Raw genomic sequence first — 27253 nt, forward strand, 5'->3', positions numbered from 1 at the left:
CAAATGCATTGCTCCTTGGTGTATAAAGATGCTTTTCGGCATGCTTTACGGCAGTTAACCTTTGATGTCACTTACATGTCATGAGACCCAGAGGCCACAGCTGGTTTTATCACGTGTTCTGGTGCGTGGGCGTGGCTCTGGTGACTTACTGAATACCGCCAACCCGTCCCTAGCCTTCCCCCGCACCCAACACAGAAATCAGTCTTGCCATATGCCATCGAGTGAAATGTCTAAACCTTAAGCCAGAACGCTTGGCATGTCTCGCCTATTGATAAAAGGGTGCGTGCTGCTGTGGCGTGTGTGCGTTTCTTCCCCCTGTCAAAGTACGTACTCGCCCGTGACCTCATACTCTGTCACGAAGTAGGAAACTGGCCTCCCTCTTGAAAGCCGCAATGCTTCCCACAGTGCCCTGGGCTCATTCTGACATCCCAGTGTGAACGTGGGAAAACAAACAGGCCGCCCCAGAGATGCCTCAAAGTGTGGTGCAATGTCTGAGGGGAGCCTTGGTCCGGCCAGGCATGACAGCGCCCTTCTGCAGTGAAGGGTGAGGAGACAGGTAAACAGCAAGACAACGCCATCAAAATAAAAACCAGCAGCACGGGGATGAGCCAGCGCTGAGAGGCGCTCAGCCAATGGCGCGCTAGCAGTGCGGAGCCCCGGAGGTGGCCGAAGGACAGGGGCTACGAATCCTGCGCAGCTGCCGTCCTGCCCTGCCCCTGCACCACAGCGCCGCTCCCGCAGCAGAAAGTTAGCAGGCTGGAAGTTGTCAGCCTGTCCCTGGCCGCGTAGCCCCCGCCCACCCACCCATTGGGAGCCGAGGACCCGGCTCTCCAGAAATGACTGTCCCCAACAGCAGCGGTGAGGAGCGGCTATCGGAAGCAGGTGAGAGGGAGGCCCCGCGGGGGCCCGTGCAGGAGCGGACTCCCATAGACGCAGACTCCACCCTCCCTCCGCGCGCGTGTGTGTGCCTGCGCGTGTGTGTGTGCCTGCGCGTGTGTGTGTGTCTGTGTGCCTGCGCGTGTGTCTGTGTGCCTGCACGTGTGTGTGGCTGCGCGTGTGTGTGTGCATGAGTGTGTGTGTCTGTGCATGCATGAGTGTGGCTGTGTAGGCGCGCGTGATTGCGAGAAGCTGACTTGCAGTGCATGTTGAACAGGAGATGTGCACGGCAAAGTAAGTACTCGCCCGTGGGCGCCGGGCGTGCGCGCCCACGAGGTGAAATCGCCGAGGGAAAACGCGGGCCAATCCCCTGTCCAACATTCCCGGCAAGCCGGCAACAATAGGTCTTTCGCTAGACGCGAGACCTAAAAATGAATGTGTCCTTGTGTAAAGCAACTGGTGCTCATGTAAAGCGCTCTGATACCTTCAGGTCAAGTTCGCGCTATATAAAATTCTGCAAAAAAAAATTCAAAAAATTGTTACATATCAGAACCACTTTTTTCGATGACAAATCATTAATGATCAATTTTCTACCTTTTTTATGATTTTATCTTCTATAAATTGTCTCAATGATCTGATTTTCTCTAATAGAATGATAGGCTTGATTGAAAAAAATAATAGTTATCACTTGTAAGGTGGATCATCAGATTCCTTATAATCAGAAAATGGCCTGTAATTTGCATAGCTCAGCAAGTGTTTTATAAATGAAAGGCCAGAAAGAGTTACACTGTGCATAGCAATGATATGTTTTGAAGCACACAGGGCTTGATTCTTTTGTTAATGGCCTTTTCAGTACATAGTAGAATATAAACTGCATGACAGGTCATGATCTATACAATTCAATTCAATTCTTTCTTTATTCGTCCGTCCAAAGACAGGACATAAAAGATACACATAGATATAAACATCATATAAAATCAATCTTGTCACAGCAAATACAAACTCATTATCCATTTAAAAAGAATACAACAGCTCGCAAAAACAGTACTTTTTCTAGAAACTAAAGTGGCAGTGCAAAACACTTGGGGGGTCATTAGTATGACGGGCGGACTTAGTCCGCCCGCCATCCTATCGGGACTAGGGACCACCCGCCATAAGGGCGGGGGTCCCTTGGGTGGAATTAGCATGCGACCGCCACAGTGGCGGCCGCATCCTGTATTTTTAACATTGTGGCGGGCGGTGCTCTCTACACCGCCCGCCACAATGCCATAAATGCATGTATGCATTTGCAAATGCGTGTGCACCCCCCACCCCTCCTTCACTTTGGGGGCCCGCAGGGGGCCCCCAAAGTGAAGACCGCATGCCTAAAGGCACCTGCCCAGGCCCTTCGTAATATGGCTGGCGGTGTCTAATAGACACCGTCACCATATTATTCCTTTTCTGCCCGGCCGCAAGGCAACCGGGGCGGAAAGCGGCGGACGGTCTTGCTGTCCGCCGAGGTCCTCCCCGCCATACTAATATGGCGGGGGGGGAAACGAGCATGGATGTCGGGCAGATTGCCCCCGCCAGCCTGGCGGTAGCCACCGCCAGCCTGGCGGGGGCAATCCGCCCGACATCATAATGGGGCCCTTGGTTTCGTAAGTAGCAGCAAATTTATCAGATATGAACTAAAGTGACAGTGCAAAACGCTTAGGTTCATAAATAGCAGCAAATATTATATAATAGTGCAACAAAGAGAGACAACTGCAGCCATCAATAGCAGCAATTATTATAACAAAAATACAAATAAAATCGGTCCTACAAAGGAGTTAGCAAATCAGGTAAACATTTTAACAGCAATACCGGTGCATTCCATACAGAAAGTGATAAAATGCATTAAAATGTAAACAGCATACTCCTTCTCTTTGCTAAAATGCACTTCAAAATGCTACCAACAGCAAAACAGACATCAACATCACTAAGTTGCCGCAAAAAGTAGCGCAAGAGAGGTCTATACATTTAATAAACTACTCAGCAGCAATAGGCATCAATCAACTGTCTGAAGATTGGCTTTTAACATGTTGAATGTTTGTGGGAACGAGCTGCATTTGTGGGAAATCATAAAATGACTTAATTTCCTTTAGGTGTTGAGAAAAAAAATAATCCCCACATTGCTAAAACAAATGTGCCTTATGTCCAATTTCATATACTGTAAACGTTAAACATGCATTTCTGACAAAAGAAAATTCTAGGTGCAACAACTAAATGGCAGATGTGTTCAACCTGAGTTGGGAATGTAAATTCGGGAACATCTCCATAAATGCCATCTACAATGCCCATTGAACAACTTTCATAATGCCTTCAGAGTTCTTACACCTGAATCTACACCTCTTTTCTGGTTACAGCACATCCGTGTCTTGAAAAAAAGATGGATATTGCGAATAGAACCTCAGAGAATTTAGCTGCAGCCATTTTTTTTTCTGCATCTAAGCAATATCCCCATGCACTCCCTTTCTATTTATGATATTGCAACCCGGTTATTATATGTTACATTTTCTGACTGACAATGTTAGTCGGCTGATGCACTATTTTGGTATTCATTCCTATGTTATTGGCTGTTTGTTTACAATGCTGATTCTTTGTGTTAGGCATACGTCTGGCAAGTCTTTTACCTTTTTTAAGTGTCATTATTCGTTTTTCTTATAGCGTTGACTTGTTTTTTAGCACAATGGAATGATGACTATTATTAGATGATGCGCTACATGCTCACCTATGCAAACTAAACTGTTGTTAGTGAGCATTTTGTGTGTCGCATCCCAGGGATCATGTACTAAACTTCCAACGAGTTATCTACCATTGCTATTAATGGCACTCATTAATACTCAAGTGATCCTTGCTTTTATTGTAAATATTGCTTTCAAATTGTTTTTTCAGAAGGACGCTGGCTGTCTAGTGGATACTATTTTTGGCACACCAGCTGAGTTTGTAAGTACACTTATGTCTTATTGAAAATAAACTACAACCATTGTATGATCTAATTACCTCGTCTCTTTTAATACAGCTGCTTGTCTAGCCAGTCCATTTGAGTGGGAGAAATTGAACAGTGCCTTATATAGCAATGCTCCCTGACTCCCATTAAAAGATAGAAGGCCTGAGAGTAACATGGGAAGGATGGTGGTATTTTACTTTCTTTTCTCCCCACGCCTCCCAGCCTCTCTCAGGGTGGCCACCTGTTCTGTGTTTTCACATTTTCACATATTCACATTTGGGAAAAACTCACAACATATAGGAAATTAATATTTGTTCTAAGGGGGTCACTTACTTTTATACAAATGATTCTCAAAATGTTTTTGGGTAATTGCCAGTAGTGGGGATGGAAAGATGGTTGCAGAAAGCCTTGTATGTGTTTATATTTCTTTTAGAGAAGGTCATGTTTAGTATTAATCCCTGTGATATCCCTGCTCTGTCCACATGCTGTTGCTGTCTATCGTCACTCCAGATCCCTTGTAGATAAGTTGTATTTACCGACTTATGTAGAATTCTACCTGATTGTCCATTATAAAATGCTTCTAAATTGTGAGATATATGTTTAACCATGAGTGATTTGTTTCAACAAACCAAATGACAGTTGACCAGCTTGGTTTTCCACATTGCTGCTCTTCTCTCCGCTCCGCTGTCACCGAGGTCCAAACTATGGGGCTTATCCATGAGAGGCTTGCGCTGCCAGGGCATCACTTTTCTAACACTCCAGTGGCGCAACCCTCTCAACTATATCTATGAGGCCACGCAAAGCCACTTTGTAGACAGCAGCTAAAGTCGCTGAGTTGCCATTCTCTGCACCAGGGAGGCGTTCCCTGGGTATTGCAGTAGGTTTTCCCACGCAACACCCATGGGGTTTGACGCTGTCCCAGATTTACTTAATCACGTAAACCTGGAGAAAGGGCAACAACTTACACCTCCCCAAGAGCAGGAGTAGCAAGGAGATATATTTTATTTCTCTTCATTTTTCCTCTTTCCTTGTGTGCTGCAGAAAGAGGAAAATGCCTCTCAGGATTGTTTTTGTTCAGTCAGGTCCTCTTCCTGCACAAAACACGAATCCTGAATGCAATGCAGACACGCTGGCACCATGTTACATGGTTGCCTGTGATAGCGCTAGGCAGCACATTGTGGGCCAGCACAGGAGGAAAGGACAGGAACTTGCTTGCTTAAATATGGTGCGTTACTGACCTTTCACATTGGCATATGGTAGCGCCGCTGCGCTAAGCCAGTTCCCCATAAATAAGCCCCTATGTGTGAAGGAATTAGCATTTTGCCTCAGTTTTCTAGGAAGGAAGGAAGTTTATTCTATGACTTTCACATCCAATGCGGTGCAATAGATAAGTAGCATCCAAGGATTTATTACCAACAATCTCACAAATTTCACATGCTGAGTGATTCGTGTGTTTCAGTGTCACTAGAAATCACATGACTGACTCAGCAGTCTTGTAGCAGAGGCACTGCCCATTGTAACAATGTGCAGCTGATTGGTCCATTCTAAAATAATAAGCAGGAATTGATTTGTTGTCTGGAGTAGCAGCAACTCTAGTGCCCACAAAGAGGAGGAGCACAGCTGTATCTCACTGCTCTCTCTGCATCTGCACAAAATGACCAAAGCCTGACTGGGCTGTGAGCTTCCAAGTGTAAATGAGGAACAGCATGTTGAATAAATCATCATGCAATTTTGAATTCTTGTCATGTAGTATATCTCTCCTGTGGATTACTCACATCCGGAGCCATTCTCATGATAGACACCCATATTTGGTAGTGTGAGCCACGAATGATTATATCATTCCAATCAGAATTGATTCGCTGGGGTAGTACGGGTCTGCTTTGAGCTAGTGTAGAATATAGAAACTAAACCAGCACTGGTAAAGCCAATAGGACTCTCAGTAATGTGCTATTTAATACAACACAAGCATGCGCCCTTGCTCTTTGCAAGCATTAACACATTAAAATCAGACACATTGGATTTGTCAATGCTGATTTCCTGGATGCAACGAAAGGTTATTCAGTGATTTTGGCAGATTCCACAGGGGGCCTTTTAAGTGTAAATATTTGATAACCATAGAAAGTTTACACTAAGCCAAATCTAGGAGGCATGAGAAAAAGCAAATTGCCAAGCACAGACAAATTACATGGGGTGTGCACAAATTGATTGAACTAATGGAGTTGTATGAAAAAACGTCATATGACATTTGGTACTTGGCCTTTTTGGCTAACCTGAGTCCAAGCAGCTTCACAAAATGACAGTTTTCTTTTCAAGGTTCCATTCTTCCAGTTTTCAGCACTACTGTTCAAAATGTACACTTCAGCCATCATCTGGGACAAAATGATATTCCTACAATATTTATTCCAGTGTCCTACCACCCAAATAGTTACTTTATTTCTACAGTTTCATCTGGTTACAGTCTCCTTACATCTCTTTATGGTGTTGGCATTACCAGAATTCAGTTCTCGTATTCTTTAGCTCAGTCTGAAGAGCTTTGGTTGTCAATGCCCTCCCTTTCCTTCCATACTTCTCGATAAGGACAAGATAAGTATTGGGTTGGACAACCAGGGGCACTGGGGGGGCTCGACCAAAGAACAGAGGAGGCTCACAACCTTATACGTGATTCTCGTTCTATTTATATTGTTAGTTCATGCCATGCACACCAGTTGTAAAGTTTCAGGCGCCTCATGCACTGTCTTATTTCCATGGGGATGGTGTGACGAATCTCTAATTAAAAACCACGACTGGAATTATCCTCTCTTCCCATGCTCTAGACGGTTGAATGAACAATCATCCTTGCCTTCCAAACATTAAATACAACAAAAGTCTGTGACCGACATTGCAGTCTCTATCCCTCAGGTATCCTCAGTCTCCCCTCTCGCACCATCGGCAGACACCAGTATCATACTGATGTCTCTCAGATGCAAGCGCAACTAGAAAAGCTATAGGTCCCAGCAACTGATCAATGCTGCTGACCTATGCATCTTTTACTGCGGGAGTGGGAAGTCTTGTCATTGCAGCTGTCTATCTTTAATTCCTTACACTCTGGTCATTGCATTTCTGATGCCAATTTATCAAAAACACTTTCTACCATGAACTCTAGGCACTGAGTGATTCTAACCCCTTTGCCTCTAATGGATCCTCTACTTTATTGATGTAGATTGTTTTACTAAATGCTTCTCAAGTAGAATGGTGGTCCTTTTCTGCTCTCAGGAGAAAAGGCATGGTCAAGGGATGTGTCTGTGGATTGCCCCTTTCTGAGTCAAAAGGTTATTAGTAGCTTAAAGTTATGACCACTGCACAAAAAAATGGCTGACACCAAGAGAGAAATATAGGATATTTAATACGTTAACATTAAATATAATATAAAATCAATTTAAAATTCTACAAAAGACTACAAGGTTCATGGTAAATCCTGGTCCCTGCGACAGGCAATTACCAGCATCACCAGCAGCCGTGAAGAGACCACTGCAGCCCAGTCATGATACTTGCGGTCCTGGTGGCCTTGTGGCTTGGGTTCTTCTCAAGCCAAACACAGCCCACAACCCAAATATGCTTTGTGCTCACCCCAGATTTTAGTGGTGTTTTTTTCTTGCCTGAGCATGCAATGTCATGATGATTCTGGTGAGTTATTGGTCGCTTCTCAACTGAGGATGCAAGTCAACTTTTTTTAGTAGCCTTCTGCTTGTTGGCTGAAGGATTTTGGCCGCAGAACTCGCTCCTGTGAGTTCCCCTCCTCCCTTTAATTCTGGGGGTCGATGTGTTGTGCTGAAGACCCTTCTGGGGGTTTCTGACCTCCACCTCAGCACAGAGGTACAAGAGTCCCTTAAATCTAAGCGATACGCACTGCTTTGGGTAAACCCTCCTTCAAAGCAGAATATTCCTAGAGCAAAAGCACCACCATCCAAGGAAGCAGGCTCCCAGCAGACTCCCTGATCTTTTTCGAATACTCATCCCAAACCTGGAAAGGAAAGTAGGATGTTGGCACATTAATCTTGGAGACTTAAAATTCTCCCATCCGCCACTGTGAGATTGTGTATTCCATCATATCTGTTCATGGGTGAACAACCTTTACAACGCAATTTTTACCACGCAGAGACTTTACAACGCAACTTTTGCAACGCAAACCATTACAATGCATTGCGCTGGGGGGCGCTCTAGGATAAGGAATAGGTTTAATGTACTATCCAACACCTTCCCTACTATCCACGGGGACTGGAGTTGGAATAGTAAATTAAACGATTCACTATCCAGCGCCTAAAAGCATTATGCGTTGTAATGGTATGTGTTGTAAAAACCGCGTTGTAAAAGCATGTGATGTAAAAGCATGCGTTGTAATGTCATACATCCCTGTTCTTGTATTGGCTATGGGCAGTTCCGCACTCTTGATTTTTCAAAGTAGACTGATCCAGCCATGATCCAGCCATGGTTGTTGTCCAAAGTTTAAGCATAATGATCAGGAGGACTAAGGTGCTATGAGGAAGGAGAACTGCATAATTAGAACACAAAAGATATGAACTCTTTCAATTCAACTACCTCTTAACATGTAAGTGATCAGCTTTCCAGAGGACAAAAGGGTATGTAGTGTGGTTCCTATATTCCCAATAGGCTCTGCGCATTGGAATAACATATACTATAGTTTAGATGTAGGACTGAAGTCGACTAGGTCTCTATCGTATATATTAAACTTAATTGTGAGTGACAGCTAGCTCAGAGGTCACTAGAAACTTTCTCGAATAATCAAGAAGGGATTCGTTTATGACAGCCGCATAAACATGACAAATTTGTTTCCCAAGAATAAGAAATCAATCTCTAGAGTCGCAGAAACAATAGATAGCTATTTTACTCAGTCAATCGTGCATGCTTCGTTTCACTAGAGGTGCTGAGAACGTAGAGAGATGGGCGTTTTCAATAAAAAGCATTTATTGAACAGTCTTCTTTCTCAAGCATAAGAAATGTACTGCTACAATCGTAATACTGGTTATAAAGTACAGAGTATATAATACGAACAGTATTATAAAGTAGTACTGTAAAAGCATGATATGGTTTCTAAGCCATAAATTGCTTAAAACATATACAATACATACAGTGATAAAATAATGGCTAAAAGTATTCAACTGGTGCTTCTAAAATACGCCTACCCCGGTGTACCTGACCTAAGCCTAGCACAAGGGAAGAAGTAAGTGAGGAGTAGCTTTAGTTGAGTCCTTTTTCTGCCAATAATCTATTCAAGAATTCTCTAAGGGTCTAATCAGCTCCGTACCTTGGTTTAGAATGAAGGAGGTCTTGTATCTCTCTCTTATGACTCGATTTCCCAGCAACCCGGAAGGGTAGGCTGGAAACACTGGAGCTGGATTTCTCGGCTGGAGAAAAGACAGCGTCTCTCAGTGCGTCAGCTGGAGGGTCGGCTTCCTTCGGCACTTGCTGCTGCAGGGTTTCGGGCAAGTAGTTAGTCGATCTGCTCCAAACCACTGTGTGTTTGTCTGGGCAAATCTAGGCATATTTATAATTTGAAAGTGCCGAGTTTGAAGTGTGATTGGACTTAATAACATCATCAAAGACTCAGTTCTTCGACAACTCCATGATTTCCTAGATAAATTAGTATTCAGGCAGGGGGATGTCCCTAACTGCTGAAGGCGGGTTTCTCTAAGAAATCGTTGTTGCTTCTTGGAACTTAGTGTAAGTAGCCATGCCATATTTGGGCTGCATAGGCTCAGTCTAAATATGGTAATGATTTCTATGCCTATATAAGGATTGGATAATGTATACCTATATAAGGGCATGATTCGGGAAAGGTTACACTAGGGTCCTAGGTTTGTTTACAACAGGTAGGGGAAACTTCTTAGCTTCAAAGGGATCTTCTGTTTCCTTTCATAGACACACAAAATCTGACCCAGTATACTACTTTCTGGAATATCTGTGTAGAGTTCTTTAATTCACACTTGCTGTATGACCTCTCCCAAATCCTCCATCATAAGTACCACTTGTATTTTATATCACACAAATTGAATGCCAGTGTGCCCATGATTACAGGCACAACATGTGCTCCACATACATCTACCATCATCAATCAATACACAAACGCATCTTCCATGTTCGCCATGTTTTGGCAAAGGTATACGGTTTCATGGGGCTGGTAGACAGCTTAAGGCATGGGTAATGCTGAAAAGCTCACTCTAGCGGGTGTCAGGCAAGGCCTGCCATGTTGACTTAAATCGGGTTTGCTGCCACCACTTTCTTGTCTCTAAAGCCTGGTGACTAGGTGGTAGCTATCTCCGCAAAAGAAGGATGCACTTGGCGTGCCTCTCTGACCATAGAGCCTCATTATGGGTCTCACTCCTTTTTTAAAAATAAGGCACAGTGCACAAACGTGATTGGTGTGTATACAGAGGTAGAGAGCAAAGATATTACTTGTTACTTGCGTAAACTTGAGGCAGGGATGCAACCTCTCTTGAGCCATGCAGAGGACCTTTTTCATTCCAACAAAAATGTACTATTTACCAAGATTATGCTTGTACTTTGCAGCTCTAGACTCCAGTTTTCTATATTGCGGAGCAAAATTAAGCACATGTCTAATTTAATCTTGAAAGCATCAATATTACAATGGTATGCAATATACATTGACAGACACCAATGAACACCACCCCTTTTTGAAGAATTTAGTGTTGGTGTAAAAAAGATGACTAGGAAATCACCAAGTTTCTTGAAGTAATAAAATATCATGTTCAATAGAAAAGTTAGAGCTACAGCATCTCGGGGTTCCAATTTGCCCTTTAAGTTTGATCAGGTGGAAGTAATAGAGCTCTAGTTGTCACTGCAGGAGCCTGTCTATTTTCCACTGTATATCAGAATATCAAAATTGGCAATAGACTTGCAAGTTGGGTATAGGGACAGCTTAATTGCCACTAGAGTGGATCTTTTCTTTAGAGACAAAACGTGTGTGATGATCATAGAGTGGAACTCAAATAATAACCTCTAATAATCTCTTGCTCATGGGTGACAGTACTGCAGAATCTAATCTACTCCCTGATCTTGTCACTACATAGGTTCTTCTTACTATAAAAATGGTTTTAAATTGCCATTGTCCTCCATCTCCTTCAAATTATGCATCTCCTGAAATCATGTCACTTATGTTGGCAGCGTTGACAAATGACAGACCACCATTGTATGTGGCTGAGCTGTCAAGGTACATTAATCCATAGAATACAAAGAAGCAAAGACTGTGACAAGTGGGTCGAGTGGAGAAGTATGTTCCTTGCACAAGCTACCTGTTTGCCACTCAAATCGCCGGAAGCTGTACAACCTAGCCTAGTATGATTTTCTTTGGCAATATTTATCTTGGTTTCAATTGATTATTGAGAGTTTTGTATTCATAGACTGGAAATGTGATCCCATGAGAAAGTTTAATATTTTTGCTCACTTGCAATACATGATTTGCAGCTTTTATGTTTGGATCACCTATTCAGTTTTTTCTGGTTCTTGTACTATTAGGTGGTTGTACAGTTGTTGTCTGGACCTTTAGTGCAGATTGTTTTAGAGTTATACTTTTTTGCAGCTAGACGTTGGCTGGGAGATGCAGATGATATATCTACTGTATCTTACTGTGTTTTGATGTTAACTTCTGTGAGCCCCATGAAACAGCACTGATGCAATATTTTAGAGGTGGACTTTCAGAACAGATTACTTGCACTACATCCAGTAAGTTGAGTAACTTCTATGGATGTGCATATGGGCCCTACCAGTATACCTTTCTTAAGATCTGTTACTACAGTGTGAAAAGTTTGGAAGGGTATCAAAGTGAGAAGCTGTGAACCACGCCCCTTGACCCAGATAACTTGTCACTAAGGTGTTCCTACTTAGGCCCTGATAAAACACGTGCTGATTAATTCAGCGCCCTGTGCAGGGATTAGAACAGTGGTCTTCAAACTTGTTATTCCATGCCCCTCCGTTGTTAAAAAAAAATCAGTACCCCCACCCCAGAAATTTTTTACATTTATTCTATTAAATTGCCAATGTTTAAGTATGGCTGGACTTATTTAAACATTGCAGTTAAGTTCTATTACCTCTTTTAAAAATGCAATTAAATACATGATAGCCCAACATACTATTCTGGTTAGTTAGGTGTTACTAACTTGTAAAAGTATTCACAGTGTGGATTTGAGAAATTGGGGTGGGGAGGGTTGAAGAATATTTGGAATCCCTTCCCTTTTGACCCATACTCCCAGCCAGATATAAGTGATAAACAATGTTAGTGATGGCAGTGGCGGCTGCCTCAAAACGGGCGTCGTGCAGTGGGAGGAAAGGATAAAAAAACAAATAAATATATGTACCTTCTCCGCCACGCCGCCACACTTCTCTCCTCCGTCATCTTCAGACCTGCTGCAAGCACCAGAAACTCCAAGACTTCTGGGCTCTCCCAGACAATCACGATATTGCATGAGCAGTGTCGTGGTTGGTATGAGCGGCCTGTTTTGCCACTCAGGCAGTGCCTGGGAGGCTGGGCATGTTCTCCACTGGGCTGTGCAACACAGCCCATTGAAGAACATGCTAAGGGCCGGCCATGTGTATTTAGAGGAGTTCAAACCACTCTTCATTCTGCTTTGGCATTACAGAGCTCCACCCCAACTCTGAGTGCCTTATAGAAAAATAAAATGATAATGTCATGTTATTATCATTTTATTTTTATTTTATGCACTGCTAAAATAGCAGTGGGGCGACGCTCCTCCTCCTTAGTCTTAGAAATCATGCCAATTAAGAGCTGGACTCTGAGGATCCACTAGGAATAGAGAAATTACTGTTAAATCTATTATTCCTGTCCCATTTTCTGGGTAATTGTACATTTTGCTACAATCTTTCACCCAAAGAATTTGGCGGCTTTGACCCAAAATCTCCAGGTGAAAAGAAAGAGACCTTTCCAGTTCCCACAGATATAATTATTTTGATGCGTACAGAAACTGTAGATAAGGGCCCCATCAGCATTTTGTGGTCAATCATAATAAGGGCCTAATAGTCGAAGGCAACACTGCTCAGCGATCCTTCATATAGATTAGCGGTGCGAGAGTATGTTGTCACGGACAAAATAGTCCTTGATATGCCAACAAAGAAATTAGTATAGCTTGTGGTAAATGGGATGAGGGCCCGACTTTGAATTTGGCTGACGATTTACTCTATCACAAACATGAAAAATATCCCATCTGCTTTATTACAAGCGCATTATATCTTGTGACACATAGAACAAGGTTGATGGGATATCTGTCACACTGTGAAGGAGTAACCCCTTCGCCAAACTCGAAGTCACAGACAATTAAGGGTGCTTGAAATTGATTCCCTTTTTACAAACTGAGATCCTGCAGTTAGTATGGCACAGTAACATGCCACATACATTTTAAGACATGTAATCGTTCATGCAATGTTTCCGCAAGTGTGTGTGCAGGTGTCTGTGTTACACTGTTGGAAGTATGTTTGTATGTAAAATGTGTAAATTGTACACTAAGGTCCTTATAATGAGTATGTTATCCTGATGCCAAATTCCCGCGATTGAAAGTTTTCTCCCTGGAATATGAAATATCTGCATAGACTTAATAATACTAGAATCTTCTCTGTGTGCATTTTCCCCAATTCTGGAAGAAAAATGCTGACATTTTTACCTGCTGAGAACAAGTAGAAAGTGCGAGCAGGAGGGGAAGTAGGGGTCTAGGGTGATTGAGGGCTTAAGGCATGGTTTTGACAGCGGTATCTGTATATATCCAAGCCAATTTGGTATGTGTTTTGATTTTTATGTTCTGTGAATGGAGTCTCTGCATGTCCCTGAAATGCTCATCCCTTTTACCAGCTCATTGTTATCTGCCTACGAGCAAGAATTGAGGCCAGGTCTAGAAACTTATCCTTAACCTACCAGCCTGCAGCACGCTCGTGAAGACCCAGGAGGAACAGCTGAGGACTAAATGCAAATTCCCAATCTGTGGCCCTATAAACCACCTGAAGAACCAACATTCAATATGATAGGTAGGGGCAAGTCTACACCATATACAGAAATCCAGTATCCTCAGTAGCACACTGCGGGCACACCGAGGAACCCGCAGGAAGTGTGCATGCACTAGGGGGTAAGGTAAGCCTGATGCAAAAAACAAAAAATGAATAAGTCTGAAACGAGCATTCCAGGGCACCCACAGGGTGCACTGCAGAACACCCCCTTCCATGCCCGATCAGTCAGCAGTGTTCCAAGATCCCGGTCTCAATGCATCCGGAGATTGGCAAAGGTCTAACTCTGTCCCTTGCAGGAGGGCCTTGCACAGTAGGGTGACCACCTTCAGCCGCCCCGTGAGGAGGAAAAGAAGGCAAAGACAATCATGCTTGGTGGCTTCACCGATCCCGGGTTCCTTCACTCGCGGATTATACATACCAGTGTGCTGTGCAGCAAGAAATGCCCACCTGGGGTGTTGGAAAACTCCCAGAACAGCCAATATTCACCCCCACAAAGAAATTGTCCTGCACCACATCCCTGGCCAACGTTCAGGATCAGAGTCCAGACCAACTCCCATGTCACTCCCAATGCCGAGCCACCAAGAGCGGGAGCTCACGTGTATACGGCATCCTGGCATGCATCCTCCTCCTGGCCCTAGCCCAGACATAGCATGCTGTTCTAATGAGCAAATTCAAATTCCACATACCAGATGCCGGGGTGCCTTAACAAGATCCTGGTCTGTGCCTCCCTAGTTGGGAACCACTCTGCTGAGCACCCACAGCATCCCATAGGTTGGACCGCCAGCATGCCACCCATTGCAACTGCCATGCTAGATAATACAATTCCATATCTGGGGCTGCCAAACCACCGTCCTGCACCAGTAAGTGTAGTTCCCAAAACACCACACAGCTTCGTCTCACACCCCAATAGAAGGTCAAAAAGAAACTATTTAGGGCTCAAAACAACCTCCGGGTCAACTGAAGCAGGAGAGTCACAAACAGATAGAGGAGACTGGGCAAGATGGCCATCTTGGATACAACAACCTTGCCACTCACGGGAAGCAGCATCATAGTCCAAAATCCCACTGATCGCCACAATCCAGCAAGTGCGCTGTCACAGTTGTCATTGAAAAGTAAATCCGGCGACTGATAGATAGAGACTCCCAGGTATCTGATAGTGTGCTAGCCTATTACCAGCCCAGAGCCAGGGCACACAAAGGATTTACTCTAGTTAACTTCCAGCCCTGAGTGAAGACCAAACTCCATCAAACCCTTCACCATCCCCCGTAGATTAGTATCCTCCCTGTTCAAATGGAGTAACATATTGTCCTCAGATAAAGAAAGAAACATGGACTCGGCACTAAGACACAGCCCACTATAGTGATAGCCTAAGCCAACTGTATGAGTGAACAGTTCCATTGCAAGAGCAAATAATAAGGGGAAAGAGGACAACCATGCTGGGTACTCTACTAAACTACAAAGGCTTCCGATATCAGAGAGTCAGTGTGAGTTAGAGCTAGCAGACAAGTGTAAAGGAGCTTTGTTCACTGGACGAAGGCAAGACCCAAGTCCATGCCAAATATAGTAGCATATGAGCGAGTCAAAGGCCTTTCAAATGTCCATAGAGAAGACCATTGCTCTCTATAGCAGACTCACATTGATCTAGAGCGAGGAGCAACTGCCAGATATTAAGCATAGTACTATGCATGGGAATGAAGCCTGTCTGATTGGCATGCATCACGGAGCACATGTGGGAAAGCAAGCCGGCAGCCAACACTTTGCGCAAAACCTTATAATCTTTGTTAAGCATGGAGAAGGCAGTAGGAATCAAGGAGGGGAGGATCTTCGTCTTACTTTGGGAGTAACACAGTAGCAACATAACAGATAAGCAAAAGGAAGCATACCCTCAGTAAAGAGGGCCACAAATTGAAAACAAGAACTAGAGAATAAGCAAATTAAAACACTACTGGGAGACCATAGAGGCCCGGCACCTTCTACAGGGCCATGTCCTTAATAGGTACCCCTGACTTCCTGTCAGGGGTTTCCACCTCTAACTGTTCTGTCTCTGCAGGGTTGAGTGCAACCAGCATGGAATCTGCAATATAATCCAACACATCTTGGCTGACCTGCATTGGCTCCCAGTGAGACAAAGGATATTGTTCAAGTCCTTGTGATTTGCCTTTAGAGCGCTTCACGGACTTGGACCCAAACCGCTTCAGGCTAGGTTTGGATGGTATGTACCTGCACGTAGTTTGCGTTCTTCAGCAGCTAATCTGGCAGTCATTCCAAAGAGTAAGAGATCTACAATGGGAGGACGAGCTTTTGGCTTAGCAACAGCTCGCTTATGGAACAGCCTCCACTCGGAATTGAGGCAAATACAGGATTTGCTGCTGTTCCAAAAGAAAGTCAAGACCTGGCTTTTTCCCAGAGTTTAACCAGCCGGCCGGTCATTTTCTGCAGCTGCATCTTTATCTTTAGTTTACTGTGTCTCAGCGCCAGGATGCCCATAGGGTTACAGAGCGCTTTATAAATGCAAATACATACATAAATACAGACATACATTTACCTCACCACACCTGGGCACTGCCGAATACAACTCACAGTAATGGATGAGAAAGGCTTCACCAATCTCGTGCTTGGTTAAGACGTTCTGCCCAAAGAGTCACACACCTGAAGGATAATATGTCCCTGGTTCTCAGCCTGAAGAAGCCAAGGCAACATCCATCTATACTTTGTCCCTATCAACATGGGCCTTAGTCACAGATGACTTAAATTCAAGGCACTGCATGCCTTCAACCAATTCAAACAACTTCTTTCATTCCTCCAGCATTTTACGCCACCCATCTGGAGTCCCTCCTAGCTCCCGCAGGAGCTGATCAACCACCGGGTATCTAACCGAAGGTGGGACCTTACCCTCACTTTATAATAGATACAATAACCTCTAAGCACCACTTTCATGGCCTCCCATTCAACTTCTATAGACGAGGCTGAGCCCGCATTGTCGAATCAAATTCAAGATAAGATCACCCAACAGGACCCGGAAGGCCTGATCTTCCAGCATTGCCAGATCAAAGTGCCAGGTTGGAACCGTTGGTCTAGTACAGGACCATCTCGTGTCCGGATTACACACAGGAGGAATGAGCCACACATGCAATTCTCACACCGACACACTAGCAGAAGCAAATAAGAAGAACAATAGGGAAATATAAAAGAACATTGCTAGCACAAACATTGGTAAACAATATCATCCAATGACACAGGAGTGACCCAAGTAGGGTGTTCTCACGCCTTGGGATAACTGAGTTCCGACTAGGAGGCAGAGTATTATGTTCCAGGGATGGAAGTGGAGAAGAGCCCTCATGGAGCGTAAACAGACATAACATTGAGTTGTTTATGTCGACTTGCACTAATATTGTGGTCAAGAATATGGAGTATAAGGTAAGTAATATCGTTTAAAAAAATGTTGAAGTCATTAATATCATTTGCAAAAATATTGTTGTTAAAAACATTTTTGTTTGAGTTAGTGTTACGTATTTTAGTATGTATTTTAAATATATGTATTCTATATTTTTGTCTAAGTATTGCATTTGTTTTTTAATATATGTGTTAAATTTTTAGAAGTTCTACATTTTTTTTAAGTAAATTTGGCGTTCTAATGCCGTAGCGGGTTGTGGGTTTATAGTGGAATAGTGTGGGAAGTAATTTAATTATAAGAAAAATGTCAAGAATTTTTAGAAGTTAATCATTTTTTTAATAAAACTTTGCATTTTTGTTTCATAGAGGGCTATGGGTTTATTGGGGAATAGGGTGGGAAGTAATTTAATTATGATTCCAATAATTAATATGTTATTATTTAATATTCATGTATTTAATATTTTATATTGTAATTGGGGTAATTAATGTATTATTAAAGAATTATTAATTTGTTTTTAATTAATAATAATTAATTTGTAATTATGGTAATTGTGTAATTTTTTGGGGTGCTGGTTGTGAGTTTATAGGGGAGTAGGGTGGGAAGTAATTTAATTATAATTAATTAATTTATATTTATGTATTTAATATTTTATATTGTTAATTGTGTAAATTAGTTTATTATTAATTAGCTAATAATTTGGTTAATAATAATTATTCATGAATTGTTAATTATGTTAATTGTGTCATTTGTTTAGGAGTGGGTTGTGAGTTTATAGGGGAGTAGGGTGAAAAGTAATTTAATTATAATTAATCAATTAATATTTGTCATTAAATATTATTTATGCATTTAATATTTTATATTGTTAAATGTAGATTTTTTATTATTAATTGGGTATTAATAATTATTAATTAATTGTTAATTATGTTTGTTATGTCATTTTTTAAGGAGCGGGTTGTGGGTTGATAGGAGAGTAGGGTGCAATGTAATTACATTTTTATATATTTTTAAATATTTTATATAATATTTATTCAAGGTTATTTTATAGAGATAATTGTGTGAATTAATTTATTAATAATTGTTTTTAATTTGCTTTTTAATTGTTATTATTTAATTAAATAATTGTTATAAATTATGTTCATTGTGTCATGTTTTAAGACATTGGTAGTGTCATTTATAAGGGAATAACGTGCAATGTAATTTGAAATTATTAAATATTTTTTATTTAATGTTAATTAATTTGCTTGAGTGGGAATAGTACATTATTCCCCTCCTCTATCCAACACTTTCCCTAATGTTGCACTTGCTAGAGTGGGAAAAGTAAATTATTTCCCTCCGCTACCCAACTCTCTCCCTACTGTTGCACTTGCTGGAGTGGGAATAGTAAGTTTTAGCCCTCCACTATCCATTACCTTCCCTACTGATGCACTCACTGGAGTGGGAATAGTAATTTTATTCCCTCTGCTATCCAACACTTTCCCTACTGTTGAACTCATTGGAGTGGGAATAGAAAATTATTTGCCTCCGCTATCCAACACTTCCTCTACTGTTGCACTCGCTGTAGTGGGAATAGTAATTTTATCCCCTCTGCTATCCAACACTTTCCATACTGTTGCACTCTCCGGAGTGTGAATAGTAAATGTTATCCCCTCTGCTATCCAACATTTTCCCTACTGTTGCACTTGCTGGAGTGGGAATAGTAAATTATTCCCCACCCCTATCCAACACTTTCCATACTGTTCCACTCCTTGGAGTAGGAATAGTACTTTTTACCCATACGCTAACCAACACTTTCCCTACTGTTGCTATCTCTGGAGTGGGAAAAAAAAATGTCCCCTACGCTATCCAACACTTTCCCTACTGTTGCACTCCCTGGAGTGGGAATAGTAAATTATTCCCTCTGCTATCCAACACTTTCCCTACTGTTGCACTTGCTGGAGTGTGAATAGTAATTTTTACCCCTACGCTATCCAACATTTTCCCTACTGTTTTACTCTCTGGAGTGGAAATAGTAATTTTTATCCCCTCCACTATCCAACTTTTTCTATACTGTTGCACTTGCTGGAGTGGGAATAGTAAATTATTCCCCTCCGCTATTCAACACTTTCCCTACTGTTGCCATCCATGGAGTGGGAATAGTAATTTTTACCATTACGATAACCAACACTTTCCCTACTGTGGCACTCCCTGGAGTAGGAATAGTAATGTTTACCTCTTCGCTATCCAACACTTTCCCTACTGTTGAACTCCCTGGAGTGGGAATAGTAATTTTATCCCCTACACTATCCAACACTTTCCCTACTGTTGCATTCATTTGAGTGGGAATAATAAATTATTCCCTTCTGCTATCCAGCACTTTCTCTACTGTTGCTATCCCTGGAGTGGGAAGAGTAACTTTTACCCTTAGGCTTTCCAACAGTTTCCCTACTGTTGCACTCCCTGGAGCGGGAATAGTAAAGTATTCCCCTCCGCTATCCAATACTTTCCCTACTGTAGTAAATTATTCCCCTCCGCTATCCAATACTTTCCCTTCAGTTGCACTCCCTGGAGTGGGAATAGAAATGTTATCCCCTCCGCTATCCAACATTTTCCCTACTATTGCAGTTAAGGTAGTTTAAAATGTAGTTTAAAAAAATATATTTTTAAACATTTAACTTTATTATATATATATATATATATATATATATTTTATTTCTATTTTTATGTTGCAGGTGTATGTATAGATATGTATTTATCATTTGTAATATGTCTAACATTTTATAATTCATTCAAATTATTATATATTAATGACATTAAGTAAATATATATATTATATTTTATACATGTATGATTAATTTATTTTTACATTATATTTATTACTTATAATTTTTAAAAATGTCTATTTCTAAATATGTTTATTTTATTATGTGTAATATTGAATTTATTTGACATTATTTTTTATACATTTAATAAGCCCCTATGTGTGCAGGCTGTAAGGCAAAGAGTTCGGAATGGCCATCCGGGATCACCACCTCCTGTACCCACTCCTCCAGATATACCAGCAGTGAGCCCCCCTCTATCCTCTCGGGCAGCCAAATAATATGGACATTATTGCGGCATTTACGTTCCTGATCATCCAGCTGGGCTACCAGGCATTGAGCTTGCCCCTTGAGAGTCATGATGCGGTGTTCCACTGTTTTGACAGTTGGGGTCAGAGACTGCACCGTGCTCTCCAGTGAGTTGACCACCTTCGCCAGTTTTCACGGATGAGACCCAGTTCCACCCACAGCAAATAGTTTTTGCCGTCTAAGCGCTCACCAGAGGAATCAATGGCCTCCAAGATTATCTCAAAGTTGCCAATCATATACGGCTTATCCCCAGGCCCAATGCCCAGCTTGATCCCCTCCTGGGGGCGCTGATGGCGACATCCTCTTTGGTGATTAAATCAAAAAGAGACTAGCTCTAGTTACTTTAGGGGAGGGGGAAGACTCTGGTATGTTTTGTCACGGAGTGTGAACACCCAGCAGGTGTGTTCAAAAAGCCCTCACCCACCAACCTAGTTGGTGGCATGCTTCATCATCGGGCCCACCCAGTGGCACCTAGCGTGCCCCGGGTGTGCTTCAACGCCTGACTACAGCGGAGCTGGTATATTACTGAGTGTGCGGTGAAGATAGTTAAGGAAGTGATGTTAAAACGGCTGAACGGTGGTCCCAGTACCCGAAGGTAAAATTAGACTTTAATACCTGGGCCTCCGTCAGCGGTTAAAAATAAGGCAAGGGGATGTAAGGGGCGAGTTACGACCTCTCACATCCAATGGGTCAACATGTTTCAGCCAGTGCCTTATGACTAGACTGGCTTTCTTCAGGACCTAAAATAAGTGAGTGCAAATTACCTAGTGGGGGTGTAGGGGAGACTATGTGTCTACACGCCCTAAAGTGTATCTACGTGTGAGAGGGGGATTCCCTTCTCAAGACCACGCAAGTTTTTGCTCAGTCTGACCTCAAGGTTGGGAGGTGGCAAAGGCTTGACCAGTACTTCTGGGTTGAGCCTGCTCTGGACCTGTAGTGCCTCCTTCGCATACCGGTTGCGAAGGAGGCACTACAGGTCCAGAGCAGGCTCAACCCAGAAGTACTGGTCAAGCCTTTGCCACCTCCCAACCTTGAGGTCAGACTGAGCAAAAACTTGCGTGGTCTTGAGAAGGGAATCCCCCTCTCACACGTAGATACACTTTAGGGCGTGTAGACACATAGTCTCCCCTACACCCCCACTAGGTAATTTGCACTCACTTATTTTAGGTCCTGAAGAAAGCCAGTCTAGTCATAAGGCACTGGCTGAAACATGTTGACCCATTGGATGTGAGAGGTCGTAACTCGCCCCTTACATCCCCTTGCCTTATTTTTAACCGCTGACGGAGGCCCAGGTATTAAAGTCTAATTTTACCTTCGGGTACTGGGACCACCGTTCAGCCGTTTTAACATCACTTCCTTAACTATCTTCACCGCACACTCAGTAATATACCAGCTCCGCTGTAGTCAGGCGTTGAAGCACACCCGGGGCACGCTAGGTGCCACTGGGTGGGCCCGATGATGAAGCATGCCACCAACTAGGTTGGTGGGTGAGGGCTTTTTGAACACACCTGCTGGGTGTTCACACTCCGTGACAAAACATACCAGAGTCTTCCCCCTCCCCTAAAGTAACTAGAGCTAGTCTCTTTTTGATTTAATCATATATTAACCGGGGACATGGACTAGCTTTCTGGTCCTACCTCTCTCTCTTGATTACGCACGACATCCTCTTTGGGCCTTCAAGTGCTCCCCATGATACTTCCGGTAAAGCAGTATGGAGCTCCAAGTAGCCACCCCGCCAAACGACAGCTTGTGTTGGGGCCCCAGGAGGCACCTAACCTACAAGGCCCAACTCCCCTCTGATCGCAGTCATGCCTAATACCACAAGCATGCTTACAGGGAGGTAGCCTGAGCAGCGCAACTGTTGTTTGGGAACGAGGAGCAATTCAGACCATCAGTCCCACTAACAGCATAGACATGATGAAGTGGAAACAGCCCCCCAAGCCAGTAGCACAACACACCACAAATAACAGAAATGTTACCATAGGGCCCCAATGGAGGAGAGGTGGAGTCTCTCTGTTGCTTCTTTAACCTAACTAATTGGAGGGCCAAACACATCCCAGAGGGCCCAGGTCCAGCAACTCCTGCCAGCAGCCAGGACCCTTAGCACGATATGAGGCAAAGCACAACCCGTAATTCCGGGCACTCACCCACACATCCAGGAGGCTTCAGTGACAGCAGACAGTGGATCGACGACTGCGCCAACACCCTCGCCCCGATCAAGAAACCCTCCATCAACCACCCCAGCAAGAAAGCCGCCTTAGTCACTGAAGAACTCCTGACCTCCAAACGTACATGCCGGAAGCTGGAGAAGAAATGGCTCCACAACCGCACACCAGACAGCCACACAGCCCACAAGGACGCCATCCGCAGACATCAACAGCTCATCAGAACAGCCAAGAGAACGTCCTTCAAAGCTTGACAGGACATCAACGCACACGACAGCAAAGAACTTTTCAACATAGTGAAGGAACTCTCCAACCCCAGCGCCAACACCAACGACATCCCACCCTCGCAAGATCTGTGCGACTCACTGGCCACCTTCTTCCATCGCAAGATCACCAACATCCATGACAGCTTCAACTCCTCATCCGCCATGACCACAACAGACCCTACCTCGAATGCCACCTGCACCGACCAGCTGACCTCCTGGTACCACATCAACGACGAAGAGACATGCAAGGTCATGAACTCCATCCACTCAGGATCTCCGTCAGACCCCTGCCCACACCACATTTTCAACAAAGCTGATGCAACCATCGCACCCAAACTACAGAAGGTCATCAACATCTCCTTCAACACAGCGATATTCCTGGAAAGCTGGAAGCACGCCGAAATCAACACCCTCCTGAAGAAGCCCAAAGCAGACCCCAAAGACCTCAAGAACATCCGACCTATCTCCCTGCTCCAACATGCAGCTGACCCGCCACCTCGAGGACAACAACATCCTTGACCCATCCCAATTAGGATTTAGACGCAACCACAGCACCGAGACTGCCCTCATCGCCGCCACAGATGACATCAGGCACCTGCTAGACAAAAGCGAAACTTCAGAACCCAGAGAGTCCGCCTCCCGCCCTTCCGATCCGAAGCCACTGATATTATCTGCGGCGTACCCCAAGGCTCATCCCTAAGTCCGACCCTGTTCAACGTCTACATGACCCCGCTCGCACAAGTGGCCCATCAGCACAACTTGAATATCATCTCCTATGTCGACGACACCCAGCTCTTCCTCTCCCTCACCAAGGACCCGCACACCGCCAAAACCAACCTCCATGAAGGAATGAATGCCGTCGCCGAGTGGATGAGGAGCAGCCGTCTGAAACTGAACTTTTGACAAGACAGAGGTCCTCATCCTAGGCCCCACCCCCTCTGCGTGGGACGACTCCTGGTGGCCGACCACACTGGGTACTGCTCCAACGCCCACGGACCACGCACGCAACCTAGGATTCATCTTCGACTCCTTCCTCTCCATGTCTAAACAGGTCAACACCATCTCCTCCTCCTTCTACAACACCCTTCGCATGCTTTGCAGAATCTACAAGTGGATCCCGACCGAAACAAGAAGAGCAGTGACCCAAGCCCTCGTCAGCAGCAGGCTGGACTACGGCAATGCACTCTACGCAGGAATCCCGGCCAAACACCTGTGACGACTACAACGCATCCAAAACGCCTCCGCCCGACTGATCCTCAATGTCCCCCGCCGCAGCCACATCCCCTCCCAGCTAAGAGACCTGCACTGGCTCCCCGTCAACAAGAGGATCTCCTTCAAGCTCCTCACCCACGCACACAAAGCACTCCACAACACCAGACCAGCCTACCTGAACAACAGACTCAACTTTTACACCCCTGCCACCCAGCTCCGCTCCGCCAGCCTCGCCCTCGCCGCCGTCCCACGCATCCATTGAACAACCTCCGGTGGCAGATCCTTCTCCTTCTTCGCTGCCAAAACCTGGAACACCCTCCCCACCAATCTGCGGCAGACCCAAGACCTGCTCACCTTCAAAAGGCTCCTCAAGACCTGGCTCTTCGAGCAGGAGCAGCACCCCACAGCGCCTTGAGACCCTCACGGGTAAGTAGCGTGCTTTACAAATTCTCTGATTGATTGATTGATTGACAGCACAGTCCAGCACTCAAGGATGCCCCAGGCACCAACAGAGTGTTCCCAAGGCTGAAAGTGCAGCCCCTCATTCAGCACAGGCCGTCAAGTTGATTGGGCCAAAATCCTGACCCATTGGACTCCCAAAATGAGGCGGGCCCATGGGGCAGACCACCAGTTTAATCCTGAGGGTCTGTATGTCCCAGGGCCTCCGATGCAAAAGGCAAGCAATCTGTCCCAGCAAGACCTCCAACTTCCATGTGTGTGACCCCCGGGGCAGCAGGGAGTGGAAAATGCTAGTGCATCGACAAAGAGAGAAGGCAACCACCATGCTCAGAATAGGATCGCCATCTTGTTCTTAGTTGCACCCGTTCGCAGCTGTGCACAACTCACCCCAGCCTCCAGGTTGGGCAACCTATTAGAGCAGAGGTATGACACTGCAGTGGTCTTCTGCCCAGCCAGGCAGTGCAGGTGGGAGGCAGGGTTCCCCAATGCAGTGCCGCCGGGAGCTAGCGCGGTCTACGTGTACAAGGCAGTGTGCCAAAGGCCTTCCACCCTGCTCCACACCTCTAACAGTCAGAAAACTGGTTGTCATGGGCATCCCATGGCCGTCGCATGCCCAAGTGCACCACTTTCATGCCGGCAAGGGCAGGTGTGGAGTTCTAGAGCGGCCATGGGATCACGGGCAGAGAAGAGCTCAAGCCACGCGCGTCCGCAGGCCAAGGCAGTTGGCTCCGCCCTTTTATCATAGTTTTTCATAATAAACAGATTAGACATATGGCATTGGACATAACTTTCGAAGAACCAATGAGGAATGCAGCCTTAATCAATGGCTTGTCAACATAACTAAGTCATGCTTATTGTGTTCAGCAGAAACCTTCCTACAAGACAACATTCAGGCATACAGCTATAAAATAGAAATGCATATAAAATTATAGTTAGCATTGGAAAATACTATGGGGCAGATTTTCAAAAAAGTCGAGCAATGCAGCAAAGCCGCCCGTTGCACCACAGGGAGGGAGCAGGAGAGCACTATATCTTCAGAGATATGGCTCTCCCCTCCTCTTTCCCTTGCGCCGGCACTGATTTCAGCTGCTGTGCATCATGCACACTCCTTAGCACCGCAGCACTAGGATGTGTGCATCAGTGCAGCATAGGTTTTGTATAGGAAGGGTACCCTTTCTGTACAAAACCCTATGCAAGGCACGATGCAAAGCTTTTCCCACTTTGCATACATGCTGCAGAGTGCAGCACACATGGAAAGTCGGAAAAGCACAGAGAAATGAAAGCATTTCTCTGCTAGCGCCTCCTTTGAAGGGGCGTTAACTTTTGGCGCAAAACCAATGTTACAAATATTTGTAAATTTGGTTTTGCGCCAAAGGCAGGGGTGTTTGCATAGGAACGCCCATGTAGCACCCATGTCACGCCCCCTCGGCGCAAAGTAATGCAAAGCAGTGCTTGGCGCTGAGTTGCGCTACTTACAGGGTACTTTCCAGCGCAAAAAGAAAATAGCAAAACACACATTTGCGCTGGTTAGCATCACTTTTGTGACGCTAAACCAGCCCAAAAGTTTTGAAAATCTGCCCCTATATCTCCTAACAAGGCTTAGCAAGAATAATTACAGTTTACATCGTTTAGCTCTACAGTTTGTCATATGGGGTAGCCAACACCAAAACCCTTGCATACTAATGCAATCTGGAGATCCCATGTAACACACTTCCACTCTAAAGGAATTATTATTGAGTAATACAAATCCACCTTTAATTGCACAATGATTTAAACATGCTTTTTGCAATACATTTGTGGGGCCTTGTGTCTTTATCATACCCTTCATGCTAAACACATCTTGCTTATATCATTGATCATTGGCTTGCACAATAACCATCTCAGTCCAGCTGTATTGATTCTAACCTTTCCCACAAGCCAAAACGTGCAACTCAAGTTCTCTTTTTCAATGGAAGCATACAACATATGCCAAATCAAATGCTTTACAGAGGGTAAACCAACATGTGGCGGGAGCTAAGCTGCTTTTTTAATAGTGCTTTTGAAAGCTCTTTTCTGTTGATCATATAAGGCCTATTGACAGCTGCGCTGTGAGGCCAGATCTCAAAAAAAGTGGTTTGTATGCTAATGTTAATCTATATTTAAAATCTTGGGAGGTTTAGATAAAGAATGTTAGTCAGTTGAGTAGCTAGTTAACTGTTTTGTTAGGAATCACACATCCAGCTCAAGCTGAATATTCTTAGTTCTGTGGCACAACATAAGTTCAGTCTGAAGTCACTAAGGGGATCTCCATCCTCGCATCTATCCCAGAGTGACTGACTACAATCAGAGTCCCCACACAAACATGTGTTTGCTACAACTTTTGAGCCAGACCCTGACCCCACTATGGTTTGTTCCTTTCATGGGGGTTTACCTTTAGTAATTGAGCCAATGATTCTCAACACAGTCCCCCCTCCATTCCTCAGAGGCTTCTGTGCATGGGAGATGATCACCAGGCTGGAGACAAAAGTATATGCAGCTACATCATGCCTCTGCTGTTGAAATCGATGTTCTATCCCCCAAATTGTGTGTACCCTAATGGCTTGAGCTAATCAATTCACATGACATCTGTGTCTTGCAGGACACCTGGAGCCGGACCCCCATTCACATTCCAGCATTCGTGACACTCCATAAATCAGCAGTTCCATCTAAACAAGGCCGTCGTTCAGGAGGGCTGCTAACCCTGATTAGTATCACACTAAACTGCAACACTGAGGTGCTTTCCATTGATAATCCAGACATCCTTGGGG

The 27253-nt window shown here is 44.2% G+C and overlaps 1 protein-coding gene across 1 annotated transcript in view; it reads left to right on the plus strand.

Moving 5' to 3' along the window:
* Positions 1–27253, plus strand: part of LOC144769218 (uncharacterized) — a 228048-nt gene that overhangs the window by 76042 nt on the left and 124753 nt on the right. The window contains exon 5 of the mRNA XM_078653258.1: positions 3790–3840. Coding sequence (XP_078509384.1) covers positions 3790–3840 — 51 coding nt within the window. The remainder of the gene's footprint in view (positions 1–3789; positions 3841–27253) is intronic.

The sequence above is a fragment of the Lissotriton helveticus genome, chromosome 7, assembly GCF_964261635.1.
Source record: "Lissotriton helveticus chromosome 7, aLisHel1.1, whole genome shotgun sequence".
Lineage (NCBI taxonomy): Eukaryota > Metazoa > Chordata > Amphibia > Caudata > Salamandridae > Lissotriton > Lissotriton helveticus.